At 41.6% G+C, this 22,919-nt stretch overlaps 1 protein-coding gene across 1 annotated transcript in view; it reads left to right on the top strand.

The window, feature by feature from the left end:
* The first annotated feature begins 5,367 nt into the window (after nt 1-5,367).
* LOC115157001 (translation initiation factor eIF-2B subunit gamma-like) overlaps nt 5,368-22,919 on the top strand; it is a 47,207-nt gene continuing 29,655 nt past the window's right edge. Inside the window, exons 1-5 of the mRNA XM_029704833.1 lie at nt 5,368-5,656; nt 5,917-6,067; nt 12,263-12,420; nt 17,174-17,333; nt 17,692-17,803. Of these exons, the coding sequence (XP_029560693.1) occupies nt 5,920-6,067; nt 12,263-12,420; nt 17,174-17,333; nt 17,692-17,803 (578 nt within the window). The 5' untranslated portion in view covers nt 5,368-5,656; nt 5,917-5,919. The remainder of the gene's footprint in view (nt 5,657-5,916; nt 6,068-12,262; nt 12,421-17,173; nt 17,334-17,691; nt 17,804-22,919) is intronic.

Raw genomic sequence — 22,919 nt, forward strand, 5'->3', positions numbered from 1 at the left:
CCCTCCCTTCCCTCCCTTTAGTTTGGGTTTATTTTTGTGTTTTTTATGTTTAGGTGCATCCGGGGTCTGCACCTTTGGGGGGGGGGGGGGGGGACTGTCACGTCCTGACCAGTATAAGGGGTTATTTGTTATTGTAGTTTGGTCAGGACGTTGCAGGGGTGTGTTTGTTTTGTGTTGTCAGGGTTTTTGGGTAGTGTTCTATGTTTTGTCTTTCTATGTTCTATTTTCTAGTTATTCTATTTCTATGTTTAGTTTATTGTTTTGACCTTCAATTGGAGGCAGCTGTTCCTCGTTGCCTCTAATTGAAGGTCCTATTTAGTAGGGGTGTTTTTCTGTGGGTTTTGTGGGTAGTTGTTTCTTGTTTAGCTGTGTGCCTGACAGGACTGTTTTCGTTGTTCTTTTTGTTCAGTGTTCATTTATTTAATAAAGAAGAAAATGAGCATTCACATCCCCGCTGCATTTTGGTACAATCACTACGACGCCCGTGACAATCAGTGTCTTAACAGAGTGATTTGCCAAGGCAAGTAACTTTGAGCGCAGCCCAATCCAGAAATCTGGCCGTGACTTCTGTTAAAATTCAATTTTCACAGAACCGCTTGTTGCAATTTTGATGAGGCTCTCTTGTTCAGATATCGGTAGGTGGACTGGAGGCAGGGCATGAAAGGGATAATGAATCCAGTTGTTTCTGTCGTCTGTTTCGGGAAAGTACCTGCGTAATTTCTCACCCAGCTCACTCAGGTGCTTCGCTATATCACATTTAACATTGTCCGTAAGCTTGAGTTAATTTGCACACAAAAAATCATACAATGATGGAAAGACCTGTGTGTTGTCCTTATTAATGCAGACAGAAAAGAGCTCCAACTTCTTAATCATAGCCTCAATTTTGTACCGCACATTGAATATAGTTTTGGAGAGTCCCTGTAATCCTAGATTCAGATCATTCAGGCGAGAAAAAACATCACCCAGATAAACCAGATGTGTGAGAAACTCGTCATCATGCAAGTGGTAAGACAAGTGAAAATTATGGTCAGTAAAGAGAACTTTAAGCTCGTCTCTCAATTAAAAAAAACCTGTCAACACTTTCCCCCTTGATAACCAGCGCACTTCTGTATGTTGTAAAAGCGTTACATGGTCGCTGCCCATATCATTGCATAATGCAGAAAATACACGAGAGCTTTAACAAAGTTAACCATTTTCACTGTAGTGTCCAAAACGTATTTCAAGCTGTCAGGCATTCCCTTGGCAGCAAGAGCCTCCCGGTGGATGCTGAAGTGTACTCAAGTGGAGTAACGGACATATACCAGGAGCTGTGCCAGGCCCGCCACGTCTGTTAACTCATCCAGCTGTAACGCATAGAATTCACTGGCTTGTATGCGAAGCAGTAATTGTTTCAAACCATCTCCTGCCATGTCACTGATGTGTCGTGAAACAGTGCTGTTTGATAAAGCCATTGTCTGTATCGTTTTTTTTTTTTTCTCAGCATTGTCCAAGCCATATCCGCGGCAGCAGGAAGAATTAAGTCCTCCACAATAGTATGGGGCTTGCCTGTCCTAGCCACTCAGTAGTTCACCATATAAGATGCTTCTAGCCCCTTGTTATTAATGGTATCTGTTGCTTTTATACATGTCTTACTACTCGAAAGTCGTCTTTATTCTTGCTCAAAAAACTCCCGTGGCTTATTTTTCAATTTGCATGTTTAGTTTCTAAATGTCTGTTCAAGAGCAAAGGTTTCCCGTGAGAGAGTAATGGTTAATGTGATTGGGATGTTAATTATTTGACTAGGCTACCTGTATTTGAAATTGTTTTGTTATTTCACTGAACACTAGATTGTTTAATTTTATTTTTGGCAGTGAAACAAGGGTACTGAGGCAAGAAATAAACCTCACCCAAATGTATAGCCCCGTTGGAAAAAATAAATAAATAAAAAATAATATATATATATATATATATTTTTTTTTTATATATATATTTTTTTAATGTGAATCACGTTTTTATTTGGCGCACCCCCGAAATACACCCTCCTTTTCTCAAGAGTAAAATAGTTATATAGTTAACCTACATATCACTTGTCACTACTTCTCCCATAATCCTTAATCTTTCGGGCAGAAGATAAAACGAGTGTTTTCATACTGTTCAGCTTGTCCAAACAAGAATCTCACGCTTTGTGCTATGCTATCATTTCAGGGAATCCTGTGAACGACACATGTCCTTTTGCTGCTGCCTGTAGGAGAATAACATTTGAAATGTGTGGACGTACAGACAGGCTCAGAGAGAATGTTTATCTATGTCATCGGTGGATGACCGTGAATGGGCCTGTTTTTGTTTCCATGGCAGCTGGGGCCCCAATGCTGGCCCTGGAAGTGGCGCAAACACAAACCACACTGAACATGTTGTGCTTCAACCGCACTGCAACTCAGAGAGAGGCGGAGGTTGCCCGAGACAAACTCCTTGGGTGGTCTGTCCGGTGAATGTTTATGATCTAAACCAACCTAATCCAACTGGCTTGTTTAAGGGAATCGAGAATGATTTACAAGAGCTGCTAAAGCCAGGAATAGGAAATCTGAGGAAATCACGGCAGCCTTATGGATCAGGCAGGGCTTTTGCTCTATCTCTTTATTCTTATTATGGCCCTAAAAGAGTTATTTACATCAATGCCTTTGATTGCCAAAATGGTCAAGCTTTGATTGTCATGATCTAGGTCTCAGTGGATTTGCAATGGGTTATGAAGTTATGAAGTTTTGCACCTGCATTTCCATGGTTTCGCATCTATCAAATTACCCACAGAAAGAGGAACGACAAATCTTATTAGAGGCTAGGTTTTTTCTTTCTTTCTGAAAATACAATAACATGTGTTGAGTCTGTGCAGAGTTTGAACTTGAACGGTAAAAACACAACTTTAGTTTTAATACTCCCTCTTAAGTTGCACATTCTAACATAGTAGATCTAACAATTGGAAATTAGATATTACATCATTAGCCTAAATGTATAGGAATCATTGCCGTCTGGCCAGGGTTACTACAGGATATTAATAATATAAAAAATACATCTGATATTTTCAAAGCACTAACATTTGTTTCGGAGGTATAGCAAAGCCAGAAAATAGTATGGTCTCATAATACCTCTTATAAACGTTTGTTTACCCTTTTAAGACACTGCCTTGGTCTGTACTTTGTACCACACTACTAAGAGCACATTTTCTGCTACTTATATTATTATGAGATTGCAATTGGACCTCACAGTTGCCTCTTCATGTTTTGGGGCCAGAAATGTGGAATGTCATGCGAATGTTGTGAAAAAGGAAAGGGGATAATCTCACAGTCTCAGTGCTATGGGTTGACTTTTATGATAGCCTTAGTTTTAGCCAGAACCACTTTTAATGACAAGAGTAATGCCATCTGCATGTAGAAAACACCTTGTAACGGGGTTGATGGTGAGGACCAGGAGAATATAAAGAAACCGTTTGTAGTAGAAGCATGTCATGTGATCCAGATTTGAATAATGAAGATCTTTGGTCCGTGGCTTTTATTCCATCTCAGATTAGTACATGCTGCCATATTCTACATGAATCAACCATTGTGAGTGACAGGATCATCAGAGCCAGATTCTCATTCAAATTCAGGCAAATACAAATGTTGTACTTGGATGTTATGCATGGCTCGTCTCTATTTTTTCAATCATACTTGAATGTTTTGGATGAAACAAGGTTAAAGTGAAAGTTCACCCAAATTACAAAGTTACATATTGGGTTCCATACCCTGTAGACAGTCTATGGACAAGGTATGACAGGAATACATGCTTTGGTTTTGCTTACCTGGCCACTGTTTCAAATGCCAACTTCCTAGCATTTGTGGGACAAATCCAATGGAAGTCAATGGTACTAATATAAGCATTTTCACGCTTCATGTCCAAATCATCTATAAATAACTTAATTGAGTTACACAATCAGTTTTTCGATCCTTTAGGTCAGATGATTTGGACATTAAGCATGAAAATGCTAATATAATGTAGGTACCATTGACTTGCATTGGATTTGTGCCACAAATTCTCAAAAGTTACAATTTTAAATAGTGGCCAGGTAAACAAAAACAAAATAATGTATTGCTGTCACATCTTCTCCATAAACTGTTTACAGGTAAAGGAAACCAATACGTCATTTTATAATTGGGTGACTATCCCTTTAACCTTCCCTTTTCTTTCTGATAGGCTACCATGTGGTGATTTCAAATTCATTTTTAAAGGATGAACTAATGATTTCTGCCTTCCATATAATAAAAATAAAATGTGTGTGTTTAATTGGTTATAAAAATGTGAGTACTGTACAACTGATTTTTATTTGTGATCATTAAGTGGGATTTCATTGGCAAAGTGTCAGTGGACCAGTTATGTACCCTTGTATTGAGGAGGTAAACTACTACACTCCCTGCCAGTTGGCAAACTTCGCTGCCATCATTAACACATGATTATCCTGGTGGTCTAACTGCTGTTCTTCACCACAGTAAACATTCTTGTGACTAAGCAGCACTATGTCAAGGTGACCAGAAGGAGTTTAAAATGCATTCTCATAGTTGTGTCAGTGAACATTTACACAGTTTTCCTCTTTCCCTTCCCTCTCTTCAGAGTGAACTGCGACAGCTTGTCTTGTTATTTCAATGTTTCCACTACAGGCAGCTACCAATGAAGCTCATCTCCAGTCCAGAGAAAACAAAGCCACGCCACATTCCCAGAGTTAAATTTGCTGTTACGTCGGAAGTCTGAGAATTGGAGTTTGGGCTCTGTCTGGAGGAGCTGGGTGACTGGTAATCTGCACTGGTGGGGGCCTCAGCCCAACCTGGAAATTGCTGGTGTGAGTCCTTAGGAATCTCCCTGTAAAGACACACAAAGTACATTTTCAGCTTTCCTTTCCTAAATTTTTTTATGATAAAATCATTATAATAAACTTCATGAAAGCATTTTTAAACATCAACTTTTTCAAATGAGCATGTCAACCAAATAGCAAATTAACATGGTGATAGCCTAAATAAAAAATATGTGATAAGGATAAAATGCAGAACAGCAAACATGAAAAAGCAAAAAGTTATTTAATTCTCACAAAAAATAAACAACAAATGTATTGATGGTGATACTGATAGTGTTGGTTTTGTTTAATGTTTAAATCCTGAAATGTTTAGTTCTGACCAATGACTGTATGAACAAAATATATGATTTTAAATCTAGTTTTCTCCCTGGACGATTTTTGATGATGATGGTGATGATATGGATTTTGTTGTTTTTGTTGACTGTGTAAATCCTGAATTGTTTCATTCTGACCAATGACTGTAGGAACCAAAATATCCGTTTTTAGATATAGTTTTCTCCCGGACCGATTTCTTCAACGGTAGGAAGTGTCATCATACAAGTTAGCATGGTGCTAGTCAGTTTATCGAATTGTCTCTAATACTATTTTATTGTTTCACAAAAAGTTATTACCACGTAATGGTGAAGGTCTGTACATATAATAATAAGCTCATGAAATGTTTGATCTCGGTTGAGACTGTGGAACATTTCAGGATAGCGAACTATTGGTTAGCTTGTTAGAGAACACTAGTGACAGCACAGCGCTGTCATATTGGGGACAAGTATATTGCTGCTGAATAAATCCGTTGACGTTCTCCAATAGGTAGGTCACGTGATTTGCTTTATCTACTGGGAGTAAACCTGAAAATTGGTAAAACTGCTTGCAAGTACTTAATACGTTTGTTAGCGATTGAATTGTTGGCTATTAAGGTAGCTAGCGTTAGCTAACTGAACATCTTTGTGTGGGTTACGTTTTTGGGATAATGTAGAAACGTATTTACTGTATGACGTCAGCAAGAGAGCAGCACAATCATGTTGATGTGGTCATATAAATTGGACCGCTGGTGTGTGTATGTATAACAGAAGATGGAGCTGCAGGTAGTATTGATGGCTGCTGGTGGTGGTTCTCGTATGATGGACCTGACCTACAACACCCCCAAACCTCTGCTACCTGTAGGGAACAAGCCCCTCATCTGGTACCCCCTCAACATGCTGGAGAGAGTGGGGTTTGAAGGTAATATTCTCTACATTTATGGCTCGATCCAATCAAACCCACTTTGGTGTATTACTTTTTTTCATGTTCAAATAAAATCCCAGAATCATGGTGTTGGATACTACAACTACCAAGTGGACTCCCTCTGGTAGATGCTTCCTGTTTTCAGAATAAGAGGTGTGTGTGTGTGGGGGGGGGTCCAGTCGTGCTTCAAACTACCTCTTACAGGCTGCAATGACACTTTCAAGGTAACACAAAGGAGCTAAAAACTTCAACAATGTAAAAGATATTCACATTTCTGTGTGACCTGAATGCAACAGATACCACTTCTCCATGTTATTTAAGACTGTATGGGTAACACCGCCAGTGCCACCTCACCTCATCCCACATGACAGAGCAGCCCAGCATGGGAATGCAGTGTGACCCAATAACATCCCCACTCACGCCATATTTCAGGGTTCCCCAACTGGCGGCCCGGGCCGAATTTGGCCTGCAGGTGGTTTTATTTGGCCCCCTAAGTTTTCTGAGCAAGAAAAAACAGATTTTAATTTTGGAAATCTCTTCCCAAGTATTCCAACGCATAATAGAGACACGTGATCGTATACAAATGTGAGCAAGGTTTGAAATTATTGTTTTAGTCCAATATTATAACTGGGCTTCTTGCTGTCAATTTGCAGTCTACAAATTATTTGTAATTATGTTCCGGCCCCCGACCACCCGCTCAATACAAATCGTCCTGCTGCTAAATCTAGTTGATGATCCCGCCCATATTTGTTGATGCATGAACCAATGGCGCAATAAAGGCCACTTAGGGACTGTGAATAAAAAGTACTGCTCTAGTGCTGTCAGTGGCAGAGACATTATTTCTAAAAGGATGTATACCACCTTTACAACACCTTGGCCTCCTACTCCTATGTGCGTTTCTTAGTATTTGTTTCAGAATATAATGAGTTGGCTTATAGCCTAGCTAACATGTTTTTTGGAATACATGAGTCTAGCTAAGAAACTTGCAGTTAAGACAAAGTGAATGCATGGGTAGACCTATTTACAGTGTTTATAGGTCCCGGCAGTGGAGTCAGTTTGCTGCCAGGCCTCTATGTAGCTCAGACAGGCTGCATTTTGGTAATGATAAGTCAGAGGTAATTATTGGGGGATAAATGACTAAGATTGTTATAGAGAGCACTATTTTCTCCTCTAATCATGTGGCCCAGGGCTTGATATAGGACTCCTCTCGGCCTAGTTGTAATAGCCACCACTGTGGTCTGGGAAAGCTGTTCTTGGCCACCTTTTTGCTTCAGTAAAGTGCACATGAGGGCCCTCCACTGGAGTGTCAGTCTTCTGGAAGGTGTGGTGTGTCTGGTTAGGAGTGAGTGGATTTTGGGGTATTTTTTAAAATGATTTCTTGTTGAGTTCCTCATTATCCTTAGTGTTGCAGTAGCCCATGGTCATTTCCATGTAAAAGGAGCCATGAGCACCTACGTGAAGTTCACAGGAGCATGTCAAATTGGGTGTCAGGTGAAAGCTAAGAGTCTATATTTTAGAGAAATGAAATTATATGTATGTTTTCAACCATTTTCCATCCTAAAAATTTGGAATAAGCAAAGGCTTTGATTTCTTGTCAAAAGATGGAAAATAGATAGAAAACATCTACCATAAAAAGTCTTAGAAGGTATTTGAAATACATGAAAATAATAATGTTGAAGTAAAGACCCCTGCCAACTGATATGAACACTTTTATGTTTAGTTTAGGATAATTGTTTCTGCCTTCTGAAACATTGTGCTTTGAAATTCCATTACCAAAAACCCACATCTTTCAGATATTTTCTAATTTGTCTTCCTCATGAGGAGGGAGGATAATGACATTTCACAGAAGTAACAAGTAAAGGTAGACCTATCAGTTAGTGTTTTTATTGATATCAAGTAGAGTACAGTACACAGTAGAGCACACTGTGTTGTACTCTACTGTACTGAGCTCTCCTGTGCAAATAATACCCAAATATGCAAAGGATAATATTGCATATTTCTACCTTTTGTGTACCTATTTAGAATACATCACCATGAAGAGAATGACATTCATATCCATAATTATGTATTTCTGTGTAGTATAGATCAGGGAACTACGATGAAATTCCTTTACCACAATTCTGTTACTTGATATAATTCAATAACCAAAATAGTTTTCAAACTCAATGTGTCATGCCATAGCTGACACCATTCTTTCTGCAGACATCTTGAATCTTAATTCGGAGCAGATATTTAAGAGTTTTTGGGAAATGTGTTCACATAAAAACTGAGGGAGATTTTACATCTGTATCTGCACAGTTCTTTCAGTAAATGTGTTTAGTAAAATGTTCAGTGTAAATTGTCAAAAGTAGGCCTTGTGCATAGAATTTTATGGTTTGTTCAACTTTGTTTGGAATACATTTTAAGTAAAAAATCTGATTCTTCCTTAACCATGGAATTTCCCCTAAAGCAATGTTTTATCATACACATTAGGGGAATTTCATCATAAAAAAAGCTAACTGCTTATTGTTAATAGAGTCCAGTTTCACTAATTAGTGCATAGAAATAGGTGAAATTGAGTTTTCAAATGGAGATACTGTAGTGAAGGTTAACATACTATTCTAAAATTGTGTAGCTGGTCCACACTCAGTTTATTTTTAGTGTTTATTTCATTCAGGGGTAGGTAGATATACAAACGTTTTGGCCTAAACCTTCGTCAGTGTCATTAGCATCTCCTCTGAAGGTGTGCTTCTTTACTGTGGGCTCGTTAAGGGTAATGACTGACAGGTGCACATGACAATAATGCATTAAAAAAAAAAACTTTTTATAGTAACGCATTGGAAAAACATTGGGCTTTGGGCTGCTAATACATCTATTTCTTTCAATATGGTCACCTCTACGTTTATCCCAAATCTTTTCTATACCAATACACTGCAAGTCATCAGTTATATGGCCCGCTTCCATAACATGTCTGGAAACAGGACAGGCGACATCACAGCGCCAATGTAACATTTGTTTTTGCAGGGAAACATTAGCAAATAAACTACATGGGTAGTGTTGCAGGTAATACAGGAGTTTATATTATATTTACGGTTGGAGATGGGACACATTAAAAAAGGGTTGGTGATTGGATTTACAGTGCCTTCAAAAAGTATTCATACCCATTGACTTATTCCACATTTTGTTGTGTTACAGCCTTTGTTTTCTCACCAATCTACACACAATACCCCATGATGACGGTAAAAACATTTTCATGTATTGAAAATGAAATACAGAAATATCTCATTTACATACAGTTGAAGTCAGAAGTTTACATACACTTAGGTTGGACTCATTAAAACTCGTTTTTCAACCACTCCACAAATTTCTTGTTAACAAACTATAGTTTTGGCGGTTATGACATCTACTTTGTACATGACACAAGTAATTTTTCCAACAATTGTTTACAGACAGATTATTTCACTTGTAATTCACTGTATCACAATTCCAGTGGGTCAGAAGTTTACATACACTAAGTTGACTGTGCCTTTAAACAGCTTGGAAAATTCCAGAAAATTATGTCATGGCATTTGAAGCTTCTGATAGAGTAATTGACATAATTTGAGTCAATTGGAGGTGTGTCCTGTGGATGTATTTCAAGGCCTACTTTCAAACTCAGTGCCTCTTTGCTTGACGTCATGGGAAAATCCAAAGAAATCAGCCAAGACCTCAGAAAGAAAATTGTAGACCTCCACAAGTCTGGTTCATCATTGGGAGCAATTTCCAAATGCCTGGAGGTACCACGTTCATCTGTACAAACAATAGTACGCAAGTATAAACACCATGGGACCACACAGCCGTCATACCGCTCAGGAAAGAGACGCGTTCTGTCTCCTAGAGATTAACCTACTTTGGTGCCAAAAGTGCAAATCAATCCCAGAACAACAGCAAAGAACCTTGTGAAGATGCTGGAGGCAACAGGTACAAAAGTATCTATATCCACAGGAAAACGAGTCTTATATCGACATAACCTGAAAGGCCACTCAGCAAGGAAGAAGCCAGTGCTCCAAAACTGCCATAAAAAAGCCAGACTACGGTTTGCAACTGCACATGGGGACAAAGATCTTACTTTTTGGGAAAATGTTCTCTGGTCTGATGAAACAAAAATAGAACTGTTTGGCCATAATGACCATTGTTATGTTTGGTTGAAAAACAGGGACGCTTGCAAGCCGAAGAACACCATCCCAACCGTGAAGCCCGGGGGTGGCAGCATCATGTTGTGGGGGTGCTTTGCTGCAGGAGGGACTGGTGCACTTCACAAAATAGATGGCATCATGAGGATGGAAAATTATGTGGATATATTGAAACAACATCTCAAGACATCAGTCAAGAAGTTAAATCTTGGTCGCAAATGGGTCTTCCAAATGGACAATAACCCTAAGCATACTTCCAAAGTTGTGGCAAAATGGCTTAAGGACAACAAAGTTAAGGTTTTGGAGTGGCCATCACAACGCCCTGACCTCAATCCCATCTCAAATTTGTGGGCAGAACTGAAAAAGCATGTGTGAGCAAGGAGGCCTACAAACCTGATTCAGTTACACCAGCTCTGTCAGGAGGAATGGGCTAAAATTCACTCAACTTGACCCAAGTTAAACAATTTAAATGCAATGCTACCAAATACTAATTGAGTGTATGTAAACTTCTGACCCACTGGGAATGTGATGAAAGAAATAAAAGCTGAAATAAATCATTCTCTCTAATATTGTTCTGACATTTCATTCTTAAAATAAAGTGGTGATCCTAACTGACCTAAGACATGGCATGTTTACTAGCATTAAATGTCAGGAATTGTGAAACACTGAGTTTAAATGTATTTGGCTAAGGTGTATGTAAACTTCCGGCCTTAACTGTAAGTATTCACACCCCTTAGTCAATACTTTGTAGAAGCACCATTTCAGCAGCGATTACAGAGTCTTTCTCGTTAAGTCTCTAAGAGCATACCACACCTGGAATGTGCAACATTTACCCTCTGTTCTTTAAGAAATTCTTCAAGCTCTGTCAAATTAGTTTTCATGTCTTGCCATAGATTTTAAAGTAGATTTAAGTCAAATCTGTAACTCGGCCACTCAGGAACATTCACTGTCTTGGTAATCACCTCAAGTGTAGATTTGGCCTTGTGTTTTAGGTTATTGTCATGCTGAAAGGTGAATTTGTCTTCCAGTGTATGGCGGAAAGCAGATTGATCCAGGTTTTCCTCTAGGATTTTGCCTGTGCTTAGCTCCATTCTTTTTCTTCTTTTTTTTTGTCCTGAAAAACTCCCCAGTCCTTAACAATTACAAGCATAACCATAACATGAAGCAGCCACCACTATACTTGGAAATATGGAGCGGGGTACTCCGTAATGTGTTGTATTGGATTAGCCCGAAACATAACACTTTTTGCTGTATTACTTTAGTGCCTTGTTTCAAACACAATGCATATTTGGGGACATTTCTATTCTGTACAGGCTTCCTTCTTTTCACTCTGTCAATTAGGTTACTATTCTGGAATAACTACAATGTTGTTGATCCATCAGTCTTCTATCACAACCATTAAACTCTAACTGTTTGTGACTTGTTAAGCACATTTTTGCTCCTGAACTTATTTAGGCTTGCCATTACAAACGGGTTGAATACTTATTGACTCAAGACATTTCAGCTTTTCTTTTTTAATAGATTTTTTTTACTTAGAGATGGGGTATTGTGTGTAAGTCAGTGACAAATGTTTTTATTTTAATACATTTTAAATTCAGGCTGTAACACAACAAAATGTGGAAAAAGTCAGGGGGTGTGAATACTTTCTGAAGGCACTGTAGTTGATTTGGATATGTAACACGAAAATGCATACTATCCCACCTGAAAGACGTAGTCTAGTCAGAGCCATCCCAGTCCCTATAGTAACTTTATGTGTGGCAGTATTTACTGTTAGCAGCCAACTAGCAAAGCCCTGCAATTAGCTTTTACAAGGCTAAATACAGCAACAGTAAGCAAACTACTTTAGAAGGAAAATTTCTGCAGTCAAGACAACCGTTACAATGTTTTCGATGTGTAAAGAAGCAAGTATTACATTTTAAGTGTTTTGAATGATTTTTTTAATGCATATATTCTGCAAGTAAGTAAGTAATACATTCTGCCATTTGTCCCATATGAGTGACTGGGTTTAGTATTCCTAAACATCTTTGTTGGTCCTCAATAGAGGTAATTGTGATCACAACCAAAGAGGTGCAGAAGATGATCAGCACAGACCCCAAGACGAAGCTGGATGTGAAGATGAAGTTAGACATAGTGTGTATCCAGGAGGATGCTGACATGGGCACCGCAGACGCCCTCAGACACATTCAACAGAAAATAAAGGTGGGTCACAGACTCAGACAGTTGATCTCATAAAGTGCATCTCAAATGGCAGCCTATTCCCTACATAGTGCGCTCCTTTTGACAAGGGCCCATATGGAGGATAAGATTGGCTGCTCTCTGCCCATGCGTTGGCTAGATCTAATGTGGGAGCTCCTGGGGGTTAAATCCTAACCTTTACTTATGGGTGTATTACTAGGAAGTTGACGTAAATCATCCAATGAAGTCAATGGGAAATTTGCCCAAAAAATAATGTGGAGTTGAATAAACTGATTTCAGGTTGAGATTTGACTTTCAGCACTAAATACTGTTTAATGTATCATACTTATTGTAAACTGGAGATTTTAATGTGTTTAATGTCATTTTGAATGTGATATCTATCAATATACTGTACAGGCCTATCAATGCAGACCACATGAGTGTGCTGTATGTCCAAGACAACATGGTCTCATAGTAGAGCACCTTGTTGATAAGGTGGAATCAATGATTAATTGCTTTGGTATTTGGGGGGCACAGTTAGCTGATAATGGCTGATCATTTGAAAGAATGAGAAAATGGGAGAAAATGCCTGGACAAATGTTCTCAGAGTGTGTCAGTGTGGGTAGGGCTGTAGCTGGTGAAGGTGGTTCAGCCAGTGAGGGAGTGAGGGTACTACTAGCCCCAGAACGAGCCTATAGAAGACAGGCGCCCCATGTTTCACCTGGACACAGTATGGAAAGACTGAGGTCAGCGAGGCTATTAAAGCAGGAGATCCTGTGTGCCGCTGGGTGACCACTGACCCGTGCGTTCCTGGCCCCGGCTAAGCGAAGGGCCTCATTTCACCTGCTGCAAACCTGCCTCCCCCACTCCTTCCCTACAGCCGTTCCCCTCTCTCCCCCTCCCCTTGCTGCTCTTCAAACAGATGATGTCAGAAGCAGCCCGGTGCTGTCCAACGCACGGAGAGGATCACTGAAACCCACCCTGGTCTGTAGCATTCTGGAGCCAGGACAAGGAGACATGTTGATGGGTCTGGGATCACTGGGGTACAGAGGGGAGGGATATGGACTGTTGACTGGATGGCCTATCTTTCTATATTTTGTCATTTTTTTTGTTGTTGTCCAAATTAGATCATATTCAATGATTTTCGTTATGGTTTTATACACATTGATTTATTCTAGTAAGGAGTAAGTAAACCAGAGATGTTGTATTGTAACTGTATGAAGTATTAAGACAAGTTCAGACTCATGAGCCCCTATTCAGACTCTGTTTGCATTAAACTTACAGTAAAGCCACATTACAAAAACACAGACATATCCATTGACTGTCTGGGGGCAAACAGAACCAAGCGGGCTCAGCTGGCCTCCAGGGAGAGAAAGGGACTGGCTCCAGCATGCTCCCTCCCTCCTTCCCTCCCAGTGCCTCCACATGCTTTTATACCTAATCCAGCACAGTCACGTAGATTAAAGGCATTGAATTGCACAGTCCCCCAGCACACAAACCGACCCTGAGGTGATGAGAGAGGAAACCCGGCAATGGGGCTCCAAATCCCTGCATAGGAATTACTCTGTTGTCTCTCCCCTCCCAGACCATCCCATCAACACGAACACACTGCACCTGGGGAATGATGGGTGTATCTGACTAAATAATGTAAATTCCATTTGCCTAAAGTCACATATTGAGAAAAAGATTAGTGTACAAGGACTTTGTGTTCAGTGTAGTGATTTAAGCATTAAGCCACATTGACGTCTGTGATTTGGGCAGTATGTATGACACAGAGCAGGCTTCTCATGCGAGTGGGGACACAGGAGACATGGTTGAATGAGAGCGGGAGGTCAGGAGTTCTTACTATTCCCTCCCATGCACACGCACACACACACACACACACAGAGCTTTTGGTAGAGCTCCCCCTCAGTCATAAGTGCATACAATAAAAGAGACTACTCTTGAATAAGGCTAAAACAAGTTTGAACCAGTCAATATTTTTCTGATATTTCATTTTTGGGCAATTGTTGGTGATGAGGTATGAATAAGAATGATTAGAAAGTAATTGTATTGTAATGCAATTGTAACTATTGTGGGATATTATTAGCCTTAACTATGGGACAAAATGCATATTGAAAAAGGCCTCCCTCCGCATTATTATTCATGCACACATAACCCAAACTGTTAAATCCAGATCAGTTGTCACTGGAACGTCTCAACTGTAAATGCCAAGTTGAGAGTGCTCAGCAGAGACTTAGCCTTATGAAACCAGAGGTGTCTGGCTGATTGATTAGTCCGCTCAATGAGCGTGCGTGCGTGTTGTGTGTGCGTGCTCCGTGTATATGCTCAATGTGTGTGTTTGTGCGTGCCGTGTGTGTCCGTCTATGGACTGTGTAGAGACAGCAGGAATCGAGCGGGCAGGCACTCCTGTCAGATAGAGAGAGCACACCCTCTCCACAGTGCTGCGTGCAGGGTGGTCTCACCTGGCTGAGAGGGGAGGGAGCCTGGGAGGGGGAACAGGGCCTTGGGGCAACCAGGCAGAACCAGGCAGGGGAGGCAGGCAGTGTGGGTGGCCCTGACCTAACCACCAGAGATCAGGCCTGCTGAAAGGCCACAAACCCTGTCAGATAATCCTCCAGCTGACACCATTCCAGTGTCACATATTACGTCCCAAATGGCACCCTACTCACTGTCTTGCGCACTACTGTTGACTAGGGCCCACGGGGCTCAGGTCAAAAGTAGTGCACTATATAGGGAATAGGGTGCCATTTGGGACAGCCACAGAGTTGCCTACTGACGGTCTGACAACCCTCAGTCCGCCTCCGACCCACCAACCTACCACCCGACGGGACAGCGTGTGGGGCGACAGACAGACCGCTCCCTATTGACCAGCAGTAACAAAGGGCTTTTTGCCATTGGTTAACTTGGGGCTCAGAAATAGAAATGAGTGCTGTGTGTTTAACCATTAGGCCCTGTCTAGCAAATCAGTTTACTCTGACATTGTGACTTCACCTAATGGGGTTTATCCCAGCTGCGACAGTATACAACATTGTACAGCCAGATGTATTAGATGCGTATGTAGTTATGTGACCTGACCTGAATATAGTAAGTGTAGCCTATTTCTATTTATGTCGTGGTCATGTAACTTGTGCCTCAAAGAGACACTCAACGGGATATATTTCAAGCAAATGTTACTTCGTCACGATTTACTGTGAAAAGTTTTACAGAGCTTCAAAGTCTTTCTTGACAATATATGTTGAAAGCAAACCCTCACCCCCACACATGTCTGTTCTAACAACTAAAACCGGTCTGAAAACCATAGTGTTGGGATTAACAATAGGAGAAGATGCTCCGGTAGTCTCTCTCCAGTAGCACAGAGACAGACAGTGGAATTGGGGCCCCTGGCTCTGGCTTGGTTGTTATCTGTTGACCATGTGTGCTGTGGACTGTGGAGCAGAGCAGAGCCTCACAGAGCCTGACTGCTGAGCTGCGTGCCCCGTGTGCAGAACGTCACGGCAGGGCCTCTCCCCAGGCCTCCCCAATGAGGCATGCAGCCTTTATAGAGCCAGGCATGCTTTAACAGGCCTCACTCCTCACTCGCCTTCCCTGTTTATTTATCCACAGGCCCAAGATGGCCAGAGCAGATGGGAACCAGACATCTCAAACAGAAACAATGGCAAATGCAGCGCAGGATTAATCGCTGGATTCCCCTGTGCCCCTTGCTACACTACGCTAGGCTGCCTGGGAGTTAGGAGAGCGCAATGTTTATCAAGGAGGTTCACCATCCTTTAACGCTCCTTCTCGCTCTCTCTTTCTCTCCACCTCCCTCTCTCTCTCTCCACTCTCCCTTCCTCCCTCCATCTCTCTCCACTCTCCTCTCTCTCCACCTCTCTCTCCCTCCACCGCTCTCTCTCCACTTTGCCCACCCCTCTTATGAACCCATTTTTATTGTGACTGTCGTTAAGAAAACATGGCCAAACTTTTCATGCACTAAGGACTTTTTGAGCATCGTTGGCTCATATGTTCATGCATATATGCACGTCGTTTGAGACGAATGTCACAGCTGCGAAGAAGCTCGGGTGTTTTGAGCATAACGTAAAGCTGGACGAAATAAAGTGTATTTCAAGGCTGGAGTGCGTGATAAGTTGTTGAGCATTGGCTAGGGACAGCTAAATGTATTTTCAATTTCATTTGAAGGGTGTTCCTCCTATTAGGCAGAATAATGTCACGGACTCTGATGTGAAAGGGTCCTGGGCATGCTGTAGAAAAAGTTGAAGAGGATATTGTCCTAGGTCATCACTGTCTTTCTTTCCTTTTAGAGATAAATGAATTGTAACTTGTATGCCCTTTTGACTAGTGTCAGCTGTGATATTCTCCTATCCAAGTCATGAACTGCTATGTGTTCCGAGTTCTCTGTTGTATCTGTGATCCAATACAACCGTTTAGTGGGGCCTGACTGTCTTGAGTGAAAACCCATCCTCCTCTTCTCAAGCCACTAACTGTCTTAACATTAGTGTTGTTTAGGCTTGGGCGATACCCCGGTATACTGTATAAACGGTATATTTCGGCGGTATGATTTTCAATACCGTAATTTTGTACAAATATATTATAAATAAATGATATCCGGCTCAGCGCTCCAGCTATGCATTTGATTTGCTAACTTGCTAGCCATCCAAGCTTCTTGGTTACAGCAGAGACATTTAATCTCCTCCTGGGTCAAGATCCCTGTTGCCTAAATTGTTTTGTCAAGGCACGATGCTTATGAATCTCTGTGGTCCTCCATGTCTCCCTCCAGACGGACATCTTGGTGGTGAGCTGTGACCTGATAACGGACGCTGCTCTCCACGAGGTGGTTGACCTGTTCCGGGCTCACAATGCCACCCTCTCAATGCTGATGAGCAAAGCCCACGAGTTCACGGAGACTGTCCCCGGACAGAAGGGCAAGAAAAAAACGGGTACACAAGATTCACAAAATTACACAACTGCCAGTATTACACCAGGTCTGCACAAAAAAGTGATACACCGCACTACCACGTCATATAATCTGGCAGTAGTTTAATGGATGACATTGAGACTTTTGAAGTTGCATTTCCAAATAAGGCTATTCCTCGGTTAACTGTTCATTTGCTTGTAATATTCTACAATCAAACTCTTAAAAAAAAAAATGTTTTAAATCTGTCTTATTAAACCCAGTGAACATCCATAGGCCTGGATGTTAGTTTACAAGCCGGGCAGATAGCAAGCTTGTTAGCCGTGTGGTGAGATCTTAGCCATTGCTGTGTGATTGTTCATCTGGTGTCTTCCTTCTCCCAGGGGAGCAGAGGGACTTTGTTGGCGTGGACGGAACAGGGAAGAGGCTCCTCTTTATGGCCAACGAGGCCGACCTGGACGAAGGTCTGGTCATCAGGAAGTCCATCATGAGAAAGTGAGTATTACTTGAGCAGCACAACCAATGGTTAACATTGGTTATTACTCAAATGCATTGCTCAGAGGCATAATGTAGACTCCATAGGCTATATCGCGTATGGCTCTGATACTGCTCATTATCTACCAGGCAATGTATTTACTCTAATGGGATGTTATTGGATGCCTTGTAGGATTTTCATTCAAATCTTGTAATTGCTGTGTTGAAGTACTTAATAAATAATGCAACCTGGAACTGGGAAGCACAACAACTAACACCTCTCCGGTTTAGCAATTCAGGGATACATATTTTATAGCTATTCCTGTTCTGACTGCTAGCTTGCTATTTTTCTCCCAATCCTTATCAAGCCACCAGGTTTTTTTTTTTGTGTGCGTGTGTGTGCGTGTGTGCGCGAGTGTGTGTGTGCGCGCGTGCATGCGCGAGCGAGCACACAAGGTAAGGCGTGGGAGTGGAGGATTGTTGGAAGGAACAATGCAAACTTGCTCAGCTCTGACCCTTCATTTGTGTGGGATTGCTAATAAAAACACAGCACTCCCCAGCCTTGACTGTCATGAGACTTGCCAATTACTCCAGCTATACAGGGATTTGCTCCTGCTTTGGCTGCGTTCTGCTGTTTTTCCACGGCAGACCCCCTGTTCCAGCTGAGTGCATGCTGTGGCCCTTTTTCTTTTCTTTCACTTGTTCTCTCTCTTTTTCCAACATCCATTTAGATGTGTTTTTCAAGAGGCTTTAGCGTTGAGGTGTGTGTGTGTGTGTGTGTGCTTGCTTGCATTTGGCTGTTCCTAAGCCTTCTAGTTAAGGTCTTATTCCATCACCACCCTAAGTCTTAAAAGATTTCAAGCAGAATTAATGTTTGTTCAATTGCCAAAGGTGTAGCTTAAATCCTACATGTATACCTGGCCAGATGGATAAAATGACATATTGATGTAAAATACTTGTAGATGTGCTGCCCACCATGAAATACATCTTGGGATTAGGCTGTTTAGAGCTGATAGAACACCATAGGCATTCTTTTTTTTAAATAAATAGCTTATCTCAATAATGATCAAATACTGGTGCGAATCATGAACCCCTTTGTAGCATTATGTTGCGTCCCCAGTGTGGCATGTGTGTATGATGCCTGTGCTGCAATAGGAAGAGGCTGTGGAAGCTGTCAGCACCCTACCAGGGCCTGGACTGCAGCCCTGGGCCAGGATTCACACAGCATCTCAGAGTAGTGATATAGGATCGCTTTTACCTTCTAGATCGTAATAAGTTTACGTGGACGGGGGGGACTTGATCCTAGATCAGAACTCCTGCTCTGACACTATACTATAGATACGGCCCCTGATCCTAGATGGGCACTTCTACTCTGATACTATAGATGCGGCCCCTGATCCTAGATCAGCACTCCTACTCTGACTCTATAGATACGGCCCCTGATCCTAGATGGGCACTTCTACTCCGATACTATAGATGTGGCCCCTGATCCTAGATCAGCACTCCTACTCTGAGACACTGTAAATATGGTCTCTGCTCTTAGGCTTTGGTTCTGGGGTGTAGGTCTGGCTCTGGGTTATGGTCTGGGCTTTGGTCTTGGGGTGCTGGTATTGGGCTGTGGACTCAGGTCCTGGGCTCTTGGCTGGGCTGTGGGAGCTGGTCTGTTGGGAGCTCGTAAATACTTCAGGGAGCCAGAGCCACTGTAAATCCTGCCCAATAAGAGAGGGGCCGCAACAGCTGCAAGCACGCTTCCCTGCAAAAGGAAATCAGCCACACACACACACGCTAATGTGGAGATACACACACACACACACACACACACACACACACACATGTACGTACATACTAGAGCTGGGACGATAAACCAAAAAATATCGACACCGACCATATCAATCACTTATTGTTAGCATTTTTCTGATATCGTTGATTATGATAAGTAGCCTATACTAGAGAAATGTCAAGTTTGAAGTGGAATAAGTTTGCTAATATGGGTGATTGTGCAGTGCAGCCAAAAAGGTGATTTCCTGTGTTTTATATATATAGTGCCTTCGGGAGTATTCAGACCCCTTGTATATTACCACATTTTGTTACGTTACAGCCTTATTATAAAATTGATTAAATCGTTTTTTTCCCCTCATTAATCTACACAAAATACCCCATAATGACAAAGCAAAAACAGTTTTTTAGAAATGTTTGCAAATGTACACAAAAAAACTGAAAATATCACATTTACATAAGTATTCAGACCCTTTACTCAGTACTTTGTGATTACAGCCTCGAGTCTTCTTGGGTATGACACTACAAACTTGGTACACCTGTATTTGGGAAGTTTTTCCCATTCTTCTCTGCAGATCTTCTCAAGCTCTGTCAGGTTGGATGGAGAGCGTCGCTGCACAGCTATTTTCAGGTCTTTCTAGAGATGTTCGGTTGGGTTCAAGTCTGGGCTCTGGGTGGGCCACTCAAGGACATTTAGAGACTTGTCCCGAAGCTTAGGGTCGTTTTCCTGTTGGAACGTGAACCTTCGCCCCAGTCTGAGGTCCTGAGCGCTCTGGAGCAGGTTTTCATCAAGGATCTCTCGTACTTTGCTCCGTTCATCTTTCCATCAATCCTGACTAGTCTCCCAGTCCCTGTCGCTGAAAAACATCCCCACAGCATGATGCTGCCACCACCATGCTCCAGGTTTCCTCCAGATGTGATGCTTGGCATTCAGGACAAAAAGTTCAATGTTGGTTTCATCAGACCAGAGAATCTTGTTTATCATGGTCTGAGAGCCTTTAGGTGCCTTTTGGCAAACTCAAAGCGTGCTGTCATGTGCCTTTTACTGAGGAGTGGCTTCCGTCTGGCCACTCTACCACAAAGTCCACAGAGGAACTCTGGAGCTCTGTCAGAGTGACCATCGGGTTCTTGGTCACCTTCCTGACCAAGGCCCTTCTCCCCGGATTGCTCAATTTGGCTGGGCGGCCAGCTTTAGATAGCGTCTTGGTGGTTCCATACGTCTTACATTTAAGAATGATGGAGGCCACTGTGTTCCTGGGGAACTTCAATGCTGCAGAAATGTTTTGGTACCCTTCCCCAGAGCTGTGCCTCGACACAATCCTGTCTCGGAGATCTACGGACAATTCCTTCCACCTCACGGCTTGTCAACTGTATGACCTTTATATAGATAGGTGTGTGCCTTTCCAAATTATGTCCAATCAATTGAATTTACCACAGGTGGACTCCAATCATGTTGTAGAAACATCTCAAGGATGATTAATGGAAACAGGATGCACCTGAGCTCAATTTCGAGTCTCATAGCAAATGGTCTGAATACTATTGTAAATAAGGTATTTCTGTTTTAAATTTGTAATACATTTGTTAACTTATGAAAACCTGTTTTCGCTTTGTCATTATCTGGTATTGTGTGTCGATTTAATGAGTTAAAAAAAGAGTATCCATTTTAGAATGAGGCTATAACATAACAATGTGGAAAAAAGTCAAGGGGTCTGAATACTTTCCAAATGCACTGTATTTCCACACTATGAGGTTGGAATACTACTGTGAAATTGTGAACATGATTTGAATGCCCTTTCTAGTGTAAGAGCTGTTTGAAAAGACCGCCTGAAATGTCAGCCTGTTTTGGTGGGATGGAGTTTTTTGGTCTGCATCACCAAGCGGTAAATGAGTTAATAGAACAGTAAGAAAGAGTTCCAAACCTCTCTGCTAATAAGTTCGTTTTTAGTTTTCCCTTCCCCACTCAGACCACTCCTAGACAGGTACTTATTGTTACCCAACAATTATTTGATATTGAGATAAAAATGGCACGTTGGACCTTTATTGGGACAATTGATGGCTACAACCATCAAATTAGTAGTTTAAAGGATAATGAAATAAAAACTGTTGTGCATGTTGTTATAAACATATTGTTCTATTTATCATTATCACACCAATTCAGGCCATTTTATCGAAATATGGATTTTTGTCCATATCGCCCAGCTCTAGTAAATACACACACATGTATAGACACAGACCATGTGGACTTGTGACACTACATTCATTCTGAGCTTACTTAGACTGAAAAACGTGTGTGTTTGTGTGTATATAGGAAACATCAAGGCCTACCCAAGATGTAAATTGTATCCACACATAAACAGGCACAAACATGCACAACTTCAACTTATTTGCATTTTTTTAACATTAGCAACCGACCCTAGTTGAGCTTTAAAAGAGAAGTTGTCAATGAGCGCTAGGCCACTTATTGAGAGACTGAGGTGTAGTGAGTTTTATGATATCTCAAAGCTGTCGGCTAGCCTAACTCTTAAGCTAACCTAAGTATCGACGCTTTGTCGCTTATTTCAGCCTAAGATGTCAAAAGTCTCTTTGACTCCGTTTCCCCCATTAACCCTCTTTTTGCGGGTTAATGGGGGAGTGTGTAGGAAGTTTGAACACGGTGTTAAACGTCTGAAAGTCTCCAGTCGTTCCCTGGCTGTTTGTCTAAGCTGTCTCCAGAGTCTTTACTTGTCTGCCGTTGTATTTATACAGACATGGGCCGGGTGACGTATGGAATGGGAACGCTGGGCTGCTGTCACACATGCTGCTGTCCTGTCCTGTGGTACTGCTAACCTGGGACCTTTGATATCAATGCATGAGTTATGCGAATGGGCAAGTTACAAACGCTGATCTTGTGTTAGAATCTTAAGTTAGTATCCAGTCCTTAAATATAATGATCTCTTCAGTTATCTTACCGGTATTTTTTTTTTGTTTTGCAGTCCTCAAACTGCATGTTCTTGACCCCTGTCCTAGATTATCACCACATTTTCCCCATGCTAGTTGTCTGAGTGGTGACACCCTTCACTACCCATTTCCACATGTGAGCTGAAATGGAAGCTGAAAACCTTCTACACGTGATATGAGTTGGCCCTGAATTGATTTGACAGTGTGAAGGCTCCTGCAGGTTCCTCTCGCATACAATGTTGCTCCACTTTCCACTGTAATCTCAGCAGAGGTGAAGTCATAGCCTTCATACAGTATGTACTACCATACAGTGGCGTAGCTTCAGCCGGTGCGGTTGCACCAGGGCCCGCGACGTACATGGACCCCGGGTCTGCGGGCCCCCTATGTAATTTGAATACCGCGCCACCATACCCAAGTATTAATT

This window comes from Salmo trutta, chromosome 21 (assembly GCF_901001165.1).
Source record: "Salmo trutta chromosome 21, fSalTru1.1, whole genome shotgun sequence".
Taxonomy (NCBI): domain Eukaryota; kingdom Metazoa; phylum Chordata; class Actinopteri; order Salmoniformes; family Salmonidae; genus Salmo; species Salmo trutta.